The 21,089-nt window shown below is 46.1% G+C and overlaps 1 protein-coding gene across 4 annotated transcripts in view; it reads right to left on the reverse strand.

The window, feature by feature from the left end:
* GRIA1 (glutamate ionotropic receptor AMPA type subunit 1) overlaps positions 1-15,873 on the reverse strand; it is a 107,799-nt gene extending 91,926 nt beyond the window's left edge. For all 4 annotated transcript variants that reach the window (XM_042826220.1, XM_042826219.1, XM_042826218.1 and 1 more), the window contains exons 1-2: positions 15,792-15,873; positions 13,610-13,747 (exon numbers count right to left, since the gene is read on the reverse strand). In XM_042826220.1, the coding sequence (XP_042682154.1) occupies positions 13,610-13,747; positions 15,792-15,873 (220 nt within the window). The remainder of the gene's footprint in view (positions 1-13,609; positions 13,748-15,791) is intronic.
* Positions 15,874-21,089: the final 5,216 nt, after the last annotated feature.

Raw genomic sequence — 21,089 nt, forward strand, 5'->3', positions numbered from 1 at the left:
AAATCTCTGCATACACTGATAGCACCATGAAAATGCTTAGCAATAATTATAATTCTTGCAGTAGTTAGATGCTTTCTCTTTTTCTCTGCCAAGCTCAGACTGGAAAACTCCAGGCCTTGCCATAATCACTGCTACTAAGTCACAGCAAGCCAAAAAAAAAAAAAAACCATACATTTCTTCTCATTTGTGATGTCTCCAGCAAATCTGCCTTTCCTCTCCTGGGAAACTTGCATTGGACTGTATCTAGTCTTCTGGTTATGGAGTGTCCTACTTTTTGGAGGCACAAGCTAAAAGGAATCCATCAGTTGCTTTGATAGCAGTGTCCTCGCCTCTGATTAGGTTAAGCATGGTTCATGGACACACTCCTTGAAGGCCTGCGGGGTCCCAGCTGCACTCAGTTTAGGTGCTTTGGGTAATGATGGGAGGGAAGTGCCCTCAAACTGTCTTCCTTACATGGAGCAGAGAGAAACCTTACAAGATGTGCGGAGGGAGCAAGCTGTTCACCCAGTGATTCAGTAAAGACCTAACTCTATTAGGGTGTTAAGCTTGGCTCAAAGAAAAGGACTGACACCCTATGAATTTTTATTTCCTATGGAAGTTTGTCTACAGAACAAAGACTTTGCTCATCTGAGAGTTTTTCAATATTTCTTCAGGCTTTGAAGTCCACAAAGGGAAATTAAAGGTACATGGGCAGAGCTGAAGAGAAAATCTTCACCCACCTTGAACATGCTTGTTGATATGCAAAAGCAAAATCAAGAGAATCTGTTCTCCCCCATGCAGGGTTAGTATTTTAGATGCACCTCCATGAGTTTCTTCCCTGCAGGAGATTAAAACACTTCCCTGTGGGCTGCAGGAGAGTGGAGGAGTTGGCTCAATCTTTCCTCTTCCAAAGTGGCTTAATCATGTCAGCATTCATCCCCAGCCTTATGTTTGGCCCAGCTCTGGCAAGGCAGCATGGCACAAAGCAGCCATATGGGCCCAGTCCCAGCACCCCGTCTGGGGAGGAAGGCGAAGGCAGAGACGAGCAGGTGAATCATGCTCCAGTCACTTGGGGAGCGGGGATGAATGAGTCTACGCTGCCGATGTAAAGGTTATTTTCCGGCTGTCATAACAGTGCTGTAAGAACAGATGGTTGGTAATACAGACTGTGGCCACTCAGAACGGCCCCTTGGCACTTTCGCTTTGCTTTGCTGCTCTGAGGCAATGTCTGCCTGGGAGAAACTGTTCTGAGTACCCTGCACGCTGAGGTAGCTTCTGCTCACCCACTCAACCACTTGCATGGCTTTAAAACTGTGCTGCCTGGCACTTCCACAAGAAGCAGAGTAGTTCCCCCATCACCTCCCAGATGTCATCCCCTACTGCTCATGTGCTAGCAGACATGGGAGAGTGAAGGTACCAGGCAGATGGCTGTCCCTGCTTCCTGGAGATCCGTGGGTCCTCCCAACTGGGGTCAGGTTCATTCTGAAGATCAAGCACGCTAGCATGAGCCTAAGCAAAAAGATGAGGCTAACATGGGACGGTCCTAAAATCTAAAGCCCTGTGTTGTCCTTTGGGTAAGTGACCACTCACTTCTCCCCACTGATTTATGAACCTGGCAGTCACATGCACCTTTCTGAGCACCCAGCCTTTACAGCTAAATGGAGGAAATTCAGACATTCCCAACATAGCTTTTCCTGATGCTTCACCAGTGCCAGCTCTTTCCACATCCTCCCTGTGTAGGAAAAGCTAAAAACAAACAAACAAACAAGCCACTAGAGCATCAAGCAGTCCTTAAGAGGCAACTTCTCCCAAGAGAAAAAGTTGTTGACACAGACAAAGTCTCAAAGGCACAAGTAGGTCACCCAGGGCTTGAAGTCAAAGTCTCCATTTATTTCAGGGCATCTGGAAAGTGATTAATCTTTCATTCCTTGCAGAAAAGCCCACACAGCCCAGCACATCAAGTGCTACTGTTCAAGGACTCAGACTTTGGACATACCCAAGCTGCTGCTTGCAGTAATGGTTAGAGCCATCGGGTGCACCATTGGAGGAGGCATTTCACTGCATGCTTTAACGGCTGCAGGTAGGGTCAAACAGCAACAAACGTTGATTTAAAGCACACATTAGAGGCTGCCTCTAATGCACTTGCAACAAGCCTTCAGCTGCCATTTATCATTTGTCCCTGATTCTAACAACTTGCCTAAAACTCAATTCTCCTGTTTTTTTTTCCCCCTTAAGACATATTATCCAATACTTTTCTTCTCTTTTTACCATTGATGTCTCAGCATACCCCTACACAAGATTTTCCTGTCCCTTCTTGAGGAAAGAGGTGCCACTAACTGTTAGTGCTTCAGAAAGTGACTCCTCAGTCACTTGATCTTGGCAGGAGATTTCTCTGGCAAACCAGAAAACAGAGTGCAAGACCAAGGAATCCGTATGCATTTAAATGCCCTTAAAAATATTGATTTTAGCAATTTTACAGTCCTAAGCCAATAATCAACATCCCAAAACTTTGGCACAAAAATAAAGGATGAAATGCTGCTAACAAAACTCCTAACAACAGGGAGATGCAATAGACAGAGGCAGAAGAACACAAGAGAAATTATTACGGTGTCTTAAGTTTTGAGATTGCAACAATTACAGGCAGAGGGAGAGGCAGAACAACCACAAGGAAAATCCTACTGCAGGAAAAAGGAGAAGCAGCAAAATTTGGGGTTGAAGGCAGTGTCACGGGGTTAAAAATCCCAAGAAAAGAAAGACAGAAGGGTTGTGATCGCAGACTACAAAACCTGACGGGTTTTATAGAACCTAACAGATCTTTGGAACAAGTGCAGCTTCTATAGGAAAGGGTTGATCCGCAATCCAAACTGACAGTGCTGAACCAAGCACATGTAACTCTATTTCCCTTCACCAATAAGATTATTATAAACAAAGCAAAATTAATAGGACTGCTATTTTCTCTTGGAATAATTCATGAGAGCAAATTACACGAAGTCAGGCTGAAGCACATCAGCCAGCTAACCACGAGAACCAGCAAAGCCACCTGCAGCATCACTGTGTCCCTTCACCCCATCCTGAGCTCAGCACACTGCTCACACCAGCACATCTCTCCCTTCCCTGCTGACCCTGAATTTCTCTGAAGCACACTGGGAGCTCCGGACTTTAAGCAGCCGGGATGTAACAGCAGCCAAAAACACTCCTGCAGCAAGCACAATTAGCAGTGACTTACATCACCTCACTGCTCTCTATAGCAAATTCTCTTAGAAGGTTGGATTGGGAGAGTTAACATGAGACTGCTCAGCATCTGCACAGATGTTGGGTGCATCAGGTGAAATAATGGGGAAGTGTCCTTTTGTAGAGTTGCTTTGACTGTGGGATGAGAGTGGGTTTTGTGTAGTGGAGTTGGAATATCTTTCTGTTCACTCTTCCGTACTTTGCATGCAGATGGAAGCAAAGAGCACTCGTTTCCCTTAAGAAATGTTTAGAGCAGGGATGATCCTGAACTTTGCAGAGGAAAGAGGACATCAGAAGCACACCCTGTTGCCTGCCAGCCCTGTGCTGTGGTACCCACAGATTGTTCCTACTGAAGCTGAGAAGAAAACCCAGCGAGGAAGATTTCCTTCCAAAGATGCATTTATTACCGGCCTTCAGGTGCCAGCAAATGCTTCCAGTCTCACACAGCATCTTTAAGAAATGATAGATTGAGCTGGCTCAGAGGAAACTGTCTGCTCCGTGATAATAAATGAGTTGTTAACAGAGGTAGCAGACTCCCAGATCCATTTGCGATCCAAAGGGCTTACAGCTGCTTCCCATTTTTGCAATGCCAAAACTAAAGAACACGCAGACAGCAAGGGAGAGGAGGCAGCCTATGAGCCTGTCTTCCTGCTGCTCTCCCGTGGCTAAAGAGGGACTGTCAAGTGCGATTTCCTTTTGATGGAGCCTTTTTTTTAATGTAAATTTGGCGTTGTTGAATACGAACGATTCCCTGCATTGACTGCAAGCAAGGATAGCCAAGAAAAACATTGCAAATCTCACCCCACAAACTACACCTCTGTAGCACCTCTTGCAGCTCTGGACATGAACCACCCTACAAACACGCTTAATCCTGCAGCAGTGCACCCACACGGCTCAGATCACGCAGGCAGCACTGAGCACATCTTTGCTGAAGGCCCTACAGTCCCACCAGGGGATGTTGCTGCACCTCAGCTATCCCCACCCCAATTCCCTCCACCCTCAGCCACCCCAACACTGCTCCACACACACTGCCCTGGGATCGGCTCTATGAACACGTTACTAGTTTGCAATCACACTTACTCCTTTCTTCTGGAAATAAGTTTGTATCAGGACACCTAAAAGCACGTTGCTCTCAAACTGATTTGGGATTGCTGTCAGCTGGCCACCAGAACTCCAGACCAGAGCAGGGTGTGATTCAAAGCATCCCTGTGATTTTCAGCTATATTAGTCCAGGGGTCTACATTCAAATTGGTTCATATGGTTGCTAAATAAAACTATTATTAACATAGGCTATGTCAGAAATAACCTTTTTTTTTTTTCCCTTTTCTTGCTTCTTTTTTTCCCAAGAAAGCTCACAAGACTGTTTGTTCCTGCCTACCTGAAGTGCTGCATGGGGTTCAGCTGTGTCTTCCTCCCATTAGCACCAGTGGGGATTGCCCAGTGAAATCCCCAGGTGCTATTTGGAGAATGCTGCAGTTAGCACCTGAAGGCATTGCTCCCCTGATGGTACCGTCTCCAGAATCCCCTCGATCCCACTCCTAGTGAATGGCAATAGCAGCTAGGAGAGCATGGGCAGAAAGAGGAAGAAAAAGATCTGCTTCAGGACAGCAAAAGCAAACACACAACAAAATTTCATTAGAGCACTGCAAACACTGCTGCAGTGAGCCCACGAGAAGTGAGAAATAGAAGAGGTTCTGAGGATAGGAGCACATCCCAGACAGCAACAGAATCCTGCCCTTGAAGGACCGCTGCACTACTGCACTGGAATACGGACGGAGAACCTGAGAAGAGCAGTTTCTATGAATAATGAACCATGAACAAATATTTTCTTCAGTTTTTACTGAAACATCAGAATAGCACAACCACAAAGTGTTTGCTTGTCGTGTGGTGTTTTATAGGCTGCTTCTTGGAAAATGTTTGGTACTGGTGAGGCATTACATGCATTGAGTTTTGAACACTTATGTGGTACAGCTGCAGACATTTTGGGTTGGATTCCTTTCACCTACCTCTGAAGGTCTCAGGGTAAGCTGCCTAAGCCAAGCCTGTAATCTTGGCTTGCTGCATCGACAAGGGAGATAAGCACACACCTCTGGAGGGCAAATCCTCCTCTGCTAAGATGGGTGTCTGAAACTGTTCGAAAGGATCATACACTGGAGGGCTCTGCTGATTACAGAAGTCACCTTGTTCAGTAGCTTAGATGAGGGCAACTAATCTTTAGAAAGAAAATTTAGAGGGGACAAATTCCCTTCTTCAATCTTTAAGGATGTGGAACCTGCTGCTTAAGGATGCTGCTAAGAAAGTGAGCAGCGATGTGGCAGGAGCAGCTGGTCAAGCTTGGGTTCATTCTTTCCTTCTCTTCCTCTGTCCCTCTACAGACACTGGCAAAGCAGAACTTCACCTGTGCTTTGCAGGGGAAAGAAGAGTTAAGTGACAGTTCTTCCTTCATTTTTGCACTGAGGACTCCCAGATTGCCATCCCCACAACTCAGAGCAGCAGGCAGCAGGGTTTGGTTGGCGCAGCCACAACCACCCAACCAGGCAAGACCCCAGAACTAGGACATGCCAGAAATTAGTTCTGATTAAATCTATGGAATGCACTCAGTTCTGCCTTTGCTCAGGACAGACTGAGGACAGCTGCTGTGCCTGACTGTGTTTCTGGGACAGTGAACTGAAAACAGCATCACTGCACAGGCAGGCTGTGCCGCAGCTCGCCTCCCATCCCTGCTTGCAACAGCAACAGCCCTGCAGCCATATGCAGTTTGGCTTCCTATAACTTCCTTTGGTAGTTCATTAAAAGCATTAATCACCTTCAGCACAAAGGCATTTGTCATGAACTCCCTGCAGGCCAAGCCTTGTTCTCAGCTGCAGCTCCATGGGCTGATTTGGCCCTTTGCAGCACTGTGCGGGTGGCCCAGATCTGTCCCCACATCCCTGGCTGACCTGGACCTTGCCACTTTCAATCTGCTCCTGGACCACTGGGATGGTCATCCCCAAGCCTTTCCCTTCCACTTTTGATCTAGCATTCACCTCACCACAGTCTGCACCTCAGAATTTATCCCTTACTTTTTCTCCCTTCACCAAACTGCCCTCTTTCTTGTCCATTGTGCCTCTATCCCCCATGGCCCATCCTCATTCTGTGCTGCACCAACATGTCTACACCTTTTATCTCAGGACCAGCACATGGCCACCACCATGCCTCGTGGCGTCACGCAATAAGCCATATGTAAATGGTATATGCTCATTATTCAATAAAGGACACTCTGGGTAAAGGCTGAAAAGAGAGAAGGAAAAACTCAGCACGACCACAGACACTTGCAGAGCCCATCCTCTTTCCCATAGAAGCTCTCCAAGCGCTGCTCCTGACCCAACATTTCTCCATCCCCTGTCCCTGTGTGCTCTCTGCTGACATCCTCTCACTCACAGTCCCAAACCTGCTAGCAATTGTTTCTGTTTTTTTGTTTGTTTGTTTCTGCTTACCTGCCAGAATAGCAACACTGTCTTCTTTCTCATGGACTGTGTTCAATGGGGGATTGGTGCTGAGTGGAAGAAAAGTCAACAGGCTCAGACACTGGGGAATCCTGGCCAGCAGGAATAAAACCAGATCTTAATCAGTGTAGGCACTGATGTGGTTTGCTCACCAAAGCTTACTTCTAGCAAAGTATTTGGGAGGGGAGAAATAGCCCTCCCTTTATGCGAGCTCCCTCTGCACTGTATCCCTATCACCTGCAGTGGTTACTGTGCCTCTCTTCAGACCTTCCAGCCCTCAAGCTTTCATCTCCCTCCCACTTCCTCTACATTAGCTTGCAGGACCTTGCTTATTAAATCAAAGCCAAAACTCTCGAAGCATATGGAGATGCACACACACACATTACACAAGAAACCTGCCATCACTCAAATGCTACATCCTCACTCTCAGATGTCAGTTGTTTTCTTGTGCACTCCTCCATGCTGTCAGAAACAAATAGAATCAAAGAATGAAAAGACCCTCTTGAAGAAGTCAAGATAGGGCAATTTGTAGCTGTGATTCGCCTCTTCATTGCCTCTCACTGCTCCTTTCTTAAGAGATCAATCAGTGCTGCAATACATAAGCACGTCTGCTCATAAAGCTGCAACTTGGGATGAGGGCTGACAAAGGATAAGGTTTTCAGGGGAAGCAACTGAGATACATTAGTATTATTTTTTTAAAGAATGCCCCAGAGGGGATGAGTGGGTCTGGCTGCTAAGGGGTAGCAGAAGAAAATCAACTAGAGACTCATTACTGCAGCTAATGAGCGATCAGTTCAGCAGGTGAGCAGGGAACAGCCCCTGCTGGATGGCACGCTGTTATGTTAATCAACCCGTTTTATTTTGAAACATTGTTTGCCGGGATGATGGTGGGTTGCTGGCGATTGGGTTCAGCTCTTCTTCATGTTACCGAAGTCCTGATTTCCTGAGGAGCCATTGCAGCCCCCAGAGGACATCCTGTGCTGTACTAAATGGCACTTCTCGCTGGGAAAAATGTTAGCCTGTTCCAATCCTCCACAACTGAAAGCAGAGAAGCAAAACTCATCCCTTTTTAAAGGAGCGTAGTTGAAATAAATGCATCTTTGTCTTCAGACTTGTGTTAACACCACACCCTGGAGAATTTGGATCAGCAGAATATTAGAGCCTCGCCGACTTATTGCATCTTTAAGGAGCATGTTGGTTTTGTGTCTGCTCAGAGCTTTGTGTGCTACCGAAGCTAACTGGGATGGTTTCCATTCCTACTGGCAAAGAGCTAACGCCTTTGGGGCCCTAACCCTATTAAGAGAAAATGTAAATGTGTATATCTAAAATTTCTGCTGGAGTTTTGAAAGGGAACAGCACGCTTCCCCATCCTGCCTTCCTTAAAGCCACACAAACGTTTCTGCTCTCACCTCCCTATTTAAAAGCCAAAAAATTAAACCCATGTGTCTGCAGCTTAGTACTGTCCCTATTGCATGAACATGCTTTATTTTAAAGAAGAAAGGATAAGCTGTGAGAGGAAGAAGCTGTGGCTGTCACACACTGAGCATGTTTGGCCTTTGCTGCTTGCTGCTTCTAAAATCCCTTCTTTGCCTGCTGCTGAGCACAAATTTTCCTTCTTCACTCTTGTTTGCTTGTCAACAATGAATATTTGGATTCTCTGCAGATGAGTAGATAGATTTGCAAGTGTGAAATTCCCACTATTCTTCCTAATTATGTGACATCAGCTTTTCTCCCCAGCACCACTCCCGCAGCTCAGGATAAAAAAAAAATTAATACATGAAGAAATTGTGCGAAGAATAAGTGTCCCTATTGCCACAGGTGAGAAATGAGCACACCAGACTGGGGGAAACCTGTTCTTGCCGTGCCCTGTCAGTCCCTCAGCAGGGCTGCCTTTGCCAAATGACAGCGGATTGCCATCAGCGTCCCTACACACGATCTCAGCCCACGTTCACCCAGGTCTCTCTGTGCCCAGATCTGTGAAGGCAGACAGACAGCCTGCCATGCCCTGGCAGCCAGACATAAGGAAATGGCTTGGTGCTCATGTTTTAAACATTGAGAAGAGCACATGGGATGATTTCCCACCTTCCTCAGAGGTGGCTGCCACTGCTGAGCACCCAGAGCCCATCGGAGCACGCCCAGGACCCACTCATTCCTTGGCTGCCCCTCTCCACACCTCATGGCTTTCACGCTTGCCAGAGATGCCCATCAGCACCCTCGTTGTGGCTGGATCTTACGGCAGGGTGGGAGCATCTCACCAGACAAACATGCAATTAACAGCAAGCTACAGCCCATCCCTGCCAGCAGCTGAGCACCCTTAACCTCAGTTTGATCTAATGCGAATCGATGCGCTGATTCATCAGCCCTTTTTCCATTGCAAAATCTAAGGAGATATATTCCTATGTAGTGCCTATTTTATATCAGTCAGGTTGTGTCTGATCACTAAATCCAGGTTTCTGTTGGCTTTGCTCACTTTAAGTAGTCATGCTGGGATCTACAGGGGAAAAAAATCCCAAAGCATTTACATGGGATTTCTGATATTGCAAAAATAAATGCCAACACCACATCAATTACATGCTATTACGGGGCTGGGCTTACTTAGATTGCAGAAGTTTAATTATAAAAATAGCATTTTAATTGATTACTGCTGGAATAATTACAGCAATACCTTTCCAAGAAATAGCGGCCACTGTATGTTTGTCAACAAAGTAGATTCCTTTAAATTAAACATGCAATAATTGTTTAATTAAGCCAAATTTAGTTCCTCGTTTGAGAACATTCAAATGTTTGCCTATTCCTCCCTGTCTCTGAGAGGTAATTTAGGAGATAAAAAGCAATCTCCAGAAATACTGTATCTATATACGTAAGTGCCCAAGAAGAAGAACAAAAATAAATACTTCATTTCGTAGCTGATCTGGATCTAAGCTTGCTGCTATTGATAAGAACATTAGAACAGAGCAAGTGATCATTGCAAATCCCTTTGTAATTGCTGCTGGAAGGCTTTCTTTTCTAAAATATGAACAGGCTCCCATCTGCACATCCATTTTCTAGTACACAGAATGGATTCAACTGCTGACATGCTAGCAGCACCCCACAGACCCTCCTCAGCATGAAGACCTCTCATTGCTTACAGCTATGAACACAAGGAGGGAGAGGGATAATAGTGCAATAGCCGCTTTGCAGGTTTTCATGCACCTGAAAAATCCTACCATGCTTCTTTGCAGACCTCTCTGCTCTGAGTGTGCAACTCCTGACCATCCCATCTCAGCAGCCCAGCACCCGGTGTGCACAAAAGCTGATCAGTTCCCTACCAAATTTATGGGGCTCACTACAGAACAGGGGGTTTCGGTAGCGGCTCATCATTGCGAAGTGGCATGAGTGTTGCAGGGATGGATTTACCAGGTTAGTGACCCACCTGGAATGAGCATCGCTGACTGTGCTCACCCAAGAACCGCTGCCAAAGGCTGAAAGCACAGTTTCTGCACCGCAAACTGAATCAAGCCAAGGAGCTGAAGCTGAAACAACTTGTATCCCCCAGGGAGCTGCACTGTGCACAGTGGATGGGATGTACATTACACGTGCATGAATGGAGGCTGAGACAAACAATAAAAGAAAATTTCCCAGTGCTGCACGTTTCTGTAGCCCTGTATTCCCTTGTTGCCAAGAGCATATGGTGCTGCTGTCCACCACAGACCCCACAGAAGCAAGTATTTACAGCTCTATCCTATGCTTCAGTCTCGTGCCCATGCATCCAGCACAAAGCACCCCTCTTCTCTCAGCTCCAACCCGCAGCATATCTGCTGCTGCACTGGGGCTGCCCTGAGCACAGCCAGTCTCAGGAAAGCCAAGCAAGATGGTTTGCTGGAGACCTGCTGAGGTCATAGCACACTTTTCCAAAAATGGCTGAAGTCAAAGAACCCATTTTAAAGCTGATCAGAATGGTTTTGCTCTGTTACATCGCTGTGCAAACCTTTCACTCACACCACCCCATCATTTTCCCCCTTAGAGACAGCTAGCATTGCTATGTACTTCTGCCAAAGAAAGGGCTGTAAGTTCACCTTCTTCCTAAGCAATTGTGATAGTCTTCAAAGAAACGACACAATGTCTTTGGTTAAGAATGCTCATAGCAGCAGTTGTGCATTCTCACTGCATGTCAGAGATCACTAAGCCACACCATAAGCTGAGTTGCAAGCACAGAGCCTGCTCCTTGCCATATATTCTATGGGACAGAGGTGAATTCAGGATGATATTTCAGCTATTGAAACATGCCCATGTCTCAGAGCTAATAACATTAGCATCAACCACATCTGAAATATGAGGTCACCACATGTTCTATCTACTACTTCTCTGTTTTCTTAATATTTACAATTAAAATCATAATTTGCTGACGTATTGTGCACAGGGACCACAGAAACCTCAGGCTGACTCCAACCCAAGAGGAGGCATTCACAATCCCTGTGTAACAACAAGACGACCACAACTGGAGGCATCAGAAAACCCGAAGTGGTTGGGCTGTCATAGCAATAGCACAGCAACAACAGCATCCTCCTGACACTGCACAGACGTATCACTTCTCTGGGTATTGCTGTTACCAATTTATGATCATCACTCGCACATCGTTAACGTTTCCCTATTACTGTCACCTGTGTGCAGATGGGAGCATCTCATACTGCAAATTCTCTCCCTGTCACACCAAAGCTCACCCAGCCTAACAAGCAAGCAGATCTGTGTCAGGCAGAGGTAGACAGTGTCACACTTGATACCGAGATACAGTTTGCATACGATCTCCTTAGACAAAGTGCTGTCATTTTGCTGCAGTTCAAACTGCCACTTCGTCGTTGCCCCACAAGCTGCCCAACAAGCCTTTTGCTTCTGCCATCATTGCTGATTCTTTATATATTCCCTATATTGCTTCAGGCACTTGCCATAAGGACTGTGTGTAGGACACAGGGATGGCTCCTATGGGAAGGCAGGACGTGCCACGGGGCTGGGACCTTACCAGGTGTCCTTCCTGCTAGAGCTCCCATAGGGGTAAAACTCTATCTGCAGGGTCCAAACACACTCAACCAAAGCCATCAGGGAAAGAGGGGATTCCAACAGCAGAGAAATGCTGTGTTCTCTATCTCCATGGGAACAAAAACTGTATTTTAACTGGCAGCATGGCCAGCCCTCTCTCAGATGATAAGGACCTGTGTGTGGGCAGGGTTTTATTCACTGTAAATAAACAGATCTTCCCTCTGATCTCCAGTCTTGGCAACTGGGGAGGGAAATTGCTGGAAGATGAGGAAGGAGATAATTCCTGGCAAAAGTTTTAGCAGCAGAGTCTCTCTCAACATGTCCTGCTGTTGTTTTGTTTACCCCAAGAGTACATGGACTAACACCTTTTGTGCTTACAAAACAAATGCTGCTTTCCATAGTCTTGAAGGACTTAGGAAGTTTTTAATTAAAAAAAAAAAAAAAAAAAAAGAAGAAGAAAAAGAAAAACGAGGACAAGTGAAGTTGGACTGTGCAGAGAGCTTTGCTGGTCTGATCTAGGACAATGTGCCCTACATAGAGCTCAAATATAACATCCTTTGGGAGGCTGTCTTGCTTCCATTCAGCTTTTGTGAGACCACCTCCACCCCTGTGGTACTAATGACAGACATTTTAAGCAGAACTGGTATCGTGGCCTTGCTATCATTGCTAATGCTGTAAACAAAATCATTTCAGGCAGGCATAGAGAGGGAGGGACAACTACACGCAGATGGAGAATTTATTCTAGCGATATTCTTGCAGTGTCTGCTTTCTCCCTGCTATCAGCACTGAAATAGCTCATCCCCGGCCACAGTCAGCAACTCTACCCCAGGTGGGTGACATTTTCCCTTGACAGATACGGCCTTTTATTCTTCCCTATTTTTCTAGTTCTCCTGCCAAGGAATTGCCATTGGACCGAGCTGATATAGCTGCTCTTTCTTGATGGAAATCTTGTAGATAGCAAATAAAGGGATATTAAGGAGAATAGAAAATCTTTAGATATGTCATTAGATAGCCCAGGGAAAGCAGAGCCAAATTATTGCTTCTCTCTTCTGTGCCTTACTGGCCAAGAAATTCCTACAATCTTGTATTTGTAAACCCTCCAACAAGAAAAAAAACAACTTATTTTTCTTTAGAGCCTTATGAATTCTCTTTCTCTACATTCTTGGATGCTCTCTGCAGAAAAGCAGATTTATCTTTCTGTGTATTTCTTAGCACAGATGACAGCTTTTGTCCACATCCATCCCACTCTCCACGAGCGATCTGCAAAGAGGAATCAGTGAATCTAAAGGCTCCAACAGACGTGAGCCAATGTCAATCCAACAGACTATGAAGGGAAAGAATTTCACTGGTACTTGAAAATGGAACTCTCTTAGCTCTCTGTCCCTGTGGGCATTCCTCTTATAGCAGATCTGGACTCCACTTGCATCAAGGTGTGGTTTTCTGCTCAGCCTTTATTAAATTGCAAGGACAGATGGCTAAACTGGGACTGAAGAGGATGTGGTTCACACTAAACATACAGTTTGGTGCACTCCGTGGGTGGGAAGGGGTACCTTTGTTGTACAGCAGAACTATAGGGAAGATGGGAATGAAACCTCAGCGAGGAATCGGGCAGAGGTTAGAGAAACACAAGGAAATGAATTGTGAAGGGTTCAGTACTGCTTGGGAAGCACTAAAAGAAAATGCAAGGCACGCTGAATAACTGCAGCGCTACCTCAACCCTGTGTCCTAGCACACCCCAAAACCATTCAGAAATCCTGTGCATTTGGGGTTTTCTGACTTGGACCCTGAGGGAGAATTGCACATTTTTAGCAAGATGCTCCCTGTTCCACGTACAGACATGAACAGTCAGGAGTAAATGAAAAAGCAAAGTAAGTGAAAGCCCGGCAAACACCGCTACTTACAGGTGTATGTCATCTCAAAGCTGTCGCTGATGTTCACAATGTCGATCTGGGGAAGGAGCTTAGGGGGTTCCGTGAGCTGAGACAGTGCAAACCTAAAAGCCGCATGTTCCTGGGATTGTTGATTAGGAAATAACCCCCCTGGAGAGAAAAACAAAACAAGAAGTCTTAAGCACACCTGTATTAGCAGCCCTTCTGGTCTGAAATATTCCTGCAGAGGAGTTTCCAGAGATGCCACTGCAGCTCCAAATCCTCCAGCACACCTGACACAAGGGGTCCATGCCTGCTGCAGGCAGGCTGGGAGCAGAAAACCTTCCCATTATGCAGTGCCTGGACATACAGGAGCCCTGATGCACCCTGAGCCCAGCAGCCCCCAGGGTCAGGCTGAAGCTCAGGGTTTGGCTTTCAACCTCCTCACCCCTCCCATAACTTTAAGGAATAGAAACAGAAGCACTGCCAGTGCTATAAAAGAGGAATCTGAGTATTCCGTCCTCTTGCTCCACTCACAGTGAGGCCCAATTTGAATCTTGCTCTCCAGGCTTGCTCCCTGAGGGGCGCAGGACAGCCCCGCCAAGCCCTGCCCCACGCTGGGCACAAGGGGACAGATCTGTAAGAGCCGGAGCAAGCAGGGCTCACGGTACACACCTGCTGTTGCTGCTGGAAGTGTGAAGCACGGAAAACCCCTACATTTAACAGGTGACAGAGGCCAAACTCAGACTGGGCAAGAAATCGAAAGCCTGATCCTGAGAAATATCCATTCAAACACATGTGCAAAAGAGCCCAGAACCACGGGACAACATAAATTAGACGGAAACTGGGACCAGGCTAGACCCAGCTCAGAGCTCGCCTCCCCGAATGGACCCGGGATAACCCAGCTCTGGGAAAAGTTTCCCGCTGCTCCCCCAGAAGGAGACTTGACTTGCGGCAGATGCCTTCGCAGTCTCCAGGAGGGTGCTGATACATTCGGACCGCCTTGCTATCTACACGCATGAACGGGGAGTACTGCTATTTGCATGATAGAGGGAGGGAAACAAAGCACTTGAAAAGCAGACTGAATTGAAACAGAGAAGCAGGGAGCATCAATTCCCACCCCCGCTCCCCTCCGCTCACCCCCCAGGGCAGGTGGTTTTGGGAAGAAGCAAATATGCAGAGACCTGCTTGCTCGCTCATCTTCTGTATGGAGGGCATCTCCTAGGTGTGTGGAGCGGGCTATTTGCGCACGAATATCCCCCACTCCCCCGCATGCCCCCCTTCTCCTGCCTAATCATGGGTGTCAGAGGAATTGGATGCTAGTAGCCGAGTTAGGCTATCATCTGTGTTTGCTGGAAGGGAGAGAATCTGGGATGCTGCGTGTATTTGGGGTATAAGGGAGGCAGGAAGGGAGGAAGGCAGGGATGCAGCATCAACAGCAGTAAAAGCAGCGATTGTGCAGCAAGGCTAAAACAGGAGTTGACTGAACTTGGTGGATTAGCGGTTGATTGGCACTGTAAGGAGAAGGGAGGTGCAAAAGGAAACCGGCATGCAAGGGAAGGGAATTTGGGTTACAAATCATCGTCAACAAAGATCAATGGGAGAGTAATAATAAACCCGGGGCAGGGAGGGAGAGGAGCGCTGAGAAGTTGCAGGAAGGGAGAAAGGAATCAAACAGGCAGCGCTGGCACACAGGGGAAGCAAGTAGCATGAAATGAAAAGAGACTCCAGCGCAAAATCTTCCTCCAATAGCTCTGCCCTTATTCTTTAGCAACAACAACAGAGAGCGCCTGTTTGTTACCTCTCGTCCCAGTTACCCACAGATGAGAGCATCCTCACAAAAATGTATAATGCAACCGCTGATGTTGCAAATGCAGCAACGCACAATGGCAGCCCAGATATTTCACAAAGCAAGAAACGAATAATCTTTTTTTCATGCTTCCTCCATTTCAGAGGCACTTTTCTCTCTCTGTGCTGGGGTGTACAAGCATTTATTCTCAATCCTCCCCTCCCCCAAAGAAAAATTAATACATCTCTGCTCTCGCAAAGCTCATATCAACACGAAAATCCAGCACATGCTGCTCCCCACACCTCACACACGCACATTTTCCCCTCTGCAAGCAGACTGACGGGTCAGTGCTTCCCCACGGCCCCACTCCAACCCACTGCTTGCCGGGGAACATCGCTCCCAACCGGCCCCGAGCTCCACACTCACCTATCTGGATATTGTTGGGGAAATTGGCCCCTAACACCACCCCTAGGAAACTGGTGCAGAAGAAGGCAAAAATGTGCTGCATATTCCCTTTTGCATTGGCGAAAAAGAAGCCCAGTTCCGAGCATAGATTTGATTTTTCCCCCGCTCTGCTCTCTTTAGCTGCCACTCTCGCCTCCCCTCTGCTGCGCCTTCTGAATTACGCGTCTCCTTCTCTCGGAATCCAGCGCTGAGACTGCTGCTTACCAGCGCCTGATAGCAGGATTAACTGAGCTCTGTGAGAAAGAAAGAGAGCCCGCTCCTCATCCACATCCCTCCCCCGTCACACACACACACGCACGCATGCACACCATGCGCTGCCACCGCGCTCCTTTGCCATCTCCGATGAGTCGGAGCTCAACAGCTGGGCTCCCCCTGAGCCGGCTCTTTCCCAAGGCCCTGGTTGAGGTCTCTAAGGGCAATCCCCACCTACCCCCAAGTTCCTGGCTCCCCCCACACGGCCCCTCCATTTCTCCGGGCAGGAGCTAACGGGAACCTGGGAATCAGTAGGTGGCAAACTCCTCTAGAGAAAGGGCTTCTACTCTGCTTTCATCCAGCACTTCTCAGCCTGGGCTTTCGCCCCTGGGTCCAGGAGGTGAATGGATCCACCTCTACAGGATAATAAAAAGGGATACAACCTGCAAATGTGCCTTGGAAGGGAGGATTTCAGAGCAACAACCAGAGATCCTGAAGCAGGAAAAAAACAAATCACCTCCCCCAGTACACACCTTCCTTGCTGCACCTTTAACCTGCATGACATGACACCCCTTCGCTTGCTGTGCTCATCACCACTATCAGATTGGGCAGGTGGCTGAAGTTGGGAGCTTTTCCAGCCTGAAACACTGCAGGAACTGTTTTGTGGTGGTTCTGGTGAGGCTGGAGCTTATTTGGCCATAAACAGCTTTGCTCAAAAGCAAAAAGGAAAAAACAAATCAATAGAAATAACAACAATAAAGAACAGCCCTCAGGCAACACTTGGGATTTAGAAAGATATGAGGTCAAATTGTTGTGAGCACAGAGCCACAATCTCAGAGAGGACAGAAAATTCACCCTTTCTCCTCTGAGTCCCAAAGTCCCAAATCAAACCCGGGGCCTCTTGCCAGAACCCAAATATCCATGTCTGGAGAGAGAGATTTCGCCTCTACTCTTTGCATCTTTACTGCATACAGGGAGTGTGCACAGTGTGCAAAGAGGAAACAAAGAAAAAAAATATTAGAAAGAGTTCTCAGATGCCCCCAGTTCTCAGATATCCTGTTTTGGTGTGGGGTGCCTTGCCCTGATCTCCTCTCCCCTCTCCCACAAGCTGGTGGTCAAACAGGAAAAGCATCAGAGTGGTGACTGATGTGCCACATGCACCCCCATAAGGAGCTGCTGGACAGACCAGGACTCCTTGCAAATTAATGTTTGAGATCCTTTATCTTTTCCTGTACAGTTTTATGGATTTCACTGCAACTTCAGGGATGACAAAACTCTTTCACACCCACATAAATGCCAGGGAAGGTGCAGGGACTGCAGCACTGTATGTGAAAGCTTGCATCAGAGCAGATTTGTACTGATGCCTACAATTTTGTGGCCTCTTACAAGGACAGTAAGGACAGCTGCACTGCAAACAGACCAGAAGACTGATACTGTCCCTATGGCAAGCAATAAAACGTCCTTCAAGAATGAATTCATTTTTTTTCCCCAAGCCTTTTTCAACCAGAACAACAACTCTCTGTATCAGAGACTTGCAGGTTCATTAGAACAATTGTCAGGGCATCCAGCACTGAGTTACAGCAGCCATAAGATGCTCCTACCCTGTCCCACTGGCTGAGGAGTCATGTTCAAGCAAATCACATCTACATCTGCAGTGGATAGGTAGCACCTACATCTGACATCCATCTCATTCCTTGTATAACTTAAGCAATGCTGATCTGAGGCTACGATAACGTGCTCGTAGGTTTCGTGCGTTCTTGATTTCCATCCAAAATTGAGCAGAAACAGCTGCATTTGTAAGCTGATGAAAGGTACTGCAGAATAACCAATGCAATAGGAAAATGACAGCATGTTTTCAAGACTCCCAAACAGCCCGTCTGGTAATAATAATAGTAGCCACAACAATAAAATATTGTAATTGCCCACAGAAAGCTTGCACGGCTGTATTAATTAATAACGCTGCTTTTGTCTATAAACCTCTCAGAGTGCAGGTGGCTTAATAAGGAGAACCACACCGGAGTGTAACAAGATAAGTAGTAATAAGACCATTATTTTACGAACATATTAATTTCCTTTTTCCCCATAGATAATAGCATTTTATTCAGAGTTCGTTAGCACAAGGATGCTGGGAATTAACTCCAGCTGCTCTGAAGATTATTTAAATCAACATCGAAGCAATATAGCTTCTGAACTTCCAAAGTCTTTGGAAACTGATGAACCTCTGAGATGTCACATAAATGGTCACAACAGAATGACAGATCAATCCATCTGCCAGATAGTCCTGGGCTCTTTGAGAGAAAAACCCAACTGAATCATCAATTGAATTATTTATATTCCTATTGAAAAGAAGAAAAAGAACAAACGTTTCTGAATTTCAGAAATCAAAGGAAAACATACAAGATAAACGTATATTGCATGGTGCCATCTGGATCAGGAGGCAACTAAAAGTACCAGGGAATGGAATTAGGAAGAATCTTATTTTGTCTTAAAGGATCCATAAGAGGCAGGTGTGACAGACAGGCATCTGGTGCTTAACAGGGAGCAGCTAACAAGGTCTGGAGAGATTAATCCATGCAATTGAGTGCGATGAATTAGCTAAAGACATGTCTAAGACAATAAGCCTTCCAATTAAGCATAGGAAACATTGTAATGGAATTTCAAAAGAGCATAGCCGGTTTGCTTAAGATCTTCGCCAGACGTAAGGACAAGAAAAGGAATACATCACAGCTTCTCTTCTCCTTGTGCTCTGCTGGCAGCTGACCTTGCTGCATGCAGTGAGAACTTTTGTTCTCACCCATTTCAGCTCCGAGGTTTTGCACACCAGAGAGCTTTGTCTTTGGGGAGGCTGTCTGTCATCTTCCTCTTTACTCTTCAAGGCATCATGTTGACCATGGGAGCAAAATGGTCTTTGCTATCAGAGCTTTTGTTTCCAGGATAGGAAATAAGCGGTTGTTGCAGCAGATACATTTCTGTATCAGAATCCTTGGAAAAACAAAGGACTCATTCACATGCAGAAGCCTCCAGCCTTGAAAAATGAGGGAATCAACAGAACTCGGCATCTGTCCGAGACCTCCCAGCAGAGTTATTTCCTCTGGTGCCCATTGTGTTTTACATGATGCTCCTGAATGTCTTCAAAGAGGCTATTGAAATACTCCTATTTCTGAAATGTCCATTATTTTCTAGCTGGACAATCACTATAGGAGGCTTTTGATAAAGGTAATTACTGTGGTTAATTTAAATAAACTCCAAATCCAGACTCTCGTATGGGTTTTGCAGAGTCTTGGCATAAATGAATGCCTAAGGAATGCATGCATTTCTCTCCCTGCCTTGATCACATCTATTTTGTTATTTTGGAACAAGGAACGATCAAAGAGCAGGTGCTAAGCAGACAAACTCTGGGAATTCAATCTTCCCAGAGATTCAAGAGAAAAAAATGAAAACGGTAAAAATGAAAGGATGGTGCAATAAAATGTATCACAGGAGCTTCTGGAGGACAGGCTACCTCACGTCCCCCCCCAGTGCTGTTGTCCCCATTAGCAGTGTCACTGCATAGGCACAGGCAAAGGACACTTGCTTCAACCTTTTAAAACGGGAGGGTATTACTTCTGCCATTGAAAAACTGCATCTATGAAATATAGTCCTCAAATCATCTCCAGAAGATCTCCCTCATCAATGAATCAGGCCTCAGACACCAGTGGTCTCTCTCTTCTTCAGGCAGCAACCAGAGTTGTCAAGTGAAAGGCTTTGACATCCCAGAAACAACTCAGAAATTAAAGCAAGCATCAGCTTCACTCCTTTCCAGTATCCCTAAAGCACAAAGACAAAGGACAGAGGACGTATCTTTGTAGGATTTCTAAGTCAGATATTAGGAAAACTCTGAAAGAGTGGTGATGCATTGGTACAGGCTGCCCAGGGAGGTGGTAGGGTCACTGTCCCTGAAGGTTTTCAGCTATCACCAGATATCTGGTAACAATAGCACCAGATATTGTTTCTTAATTTACTGCTTGCTGATAGGGGAAGCATGATACGTGCTGAAAATTGGGAAAGTCGACTTTTTCCACAAACTGTATAAGAACATGTTTCTGTTGTGATCCTGATCGGTTTATTACCATATTTATAAGAAATGACTCCTTGCTCACTGTGGGATAATTAAGTAAGTAAATGGACTGGAAGATAAACCCGTCAATCAAATTGGCATAGAAAATACTTTGCATCCTTCAGCTGGAAATCCAACAGCCAGCAAACGGATGTTGAGTTGTGGCTCAGACTGCCTGCAGGTACCAACAGTGTGGAAAGGACCAGGGCTCCATAACCTGGGCTTTGCTGTCACCATCTGTGAGCACAACAAGGCTGCACCTTTCCTTGCAGCCAATCGGGGACATAATCAGTGCACTTAGCTCAAGTCAAATACAAGCATCAAATTCAGCCAAATTCAGATTTGCTATGCCTTTTTTTTCCCCTCATGGCTTTTTCCCCTGCCATCCAGTTGGCCCACTGACAACGGGTGCGCTTCTGTAGGGTGGGCTCAGCTAACGGCAGTTCAAATGGACAACGACACCAACAGCACTGTGCTGGGTCTCCATCTGTGAGAGCACTTCTGGAAATGCTACAGATCTAGGCGACAAATCTTGAGTGACCCCTTTACTTAAAGAACATCTGCAACCCCCAAACGCTCTCTTCTTTACACACAGGAGGCTACTACTACTCGTTTTTTTTCTGGTGAATGGCTGGTTTTTAACTGCTTGCGGAAATGCTCTGTGCCCTAGTCTCATTTTATGTTCTTTGCTGAGTCATAAACATAAATCAGAGTTGTAGGTGGGTCCCTGCTTGTTATTAAAACACCTTATGCTTCTGTGAGCCTCACCAGAGGAAGCAGAAATTACTAGTAATGCATTAAAGCTACAGTAGGTCTACTGCTTGAGAGCATAATATCCGATTATTGCCACAGATTGTGCTATTGTGGTTTTCTTTTCCAGTTGAAATGAAAAACAAATTAATTAGAACTATTAAAAAGGATGTTGAAAATACACATGAAGAGAATCTTTTATTGTGAAAAGCCAGACGGAT

This window comes from Centrocercus urophasianus, unplaced genomic scaffold, assembly GCF_019232065.1.
Source record: "Centrocercus urophasianus isolate 14NV4802_14NV808 unplaced genomic scaffold, USGS_Curo_1.0 seq_26, whole genome shotgun sequence".
In the NCBI taxonomy this organism is placed as follows: Eukaryota; Metazoa; Chordata; class Aves; order Galliformes; family Phasianidae; genus Centrocercus; species Centrocercus urophasianus.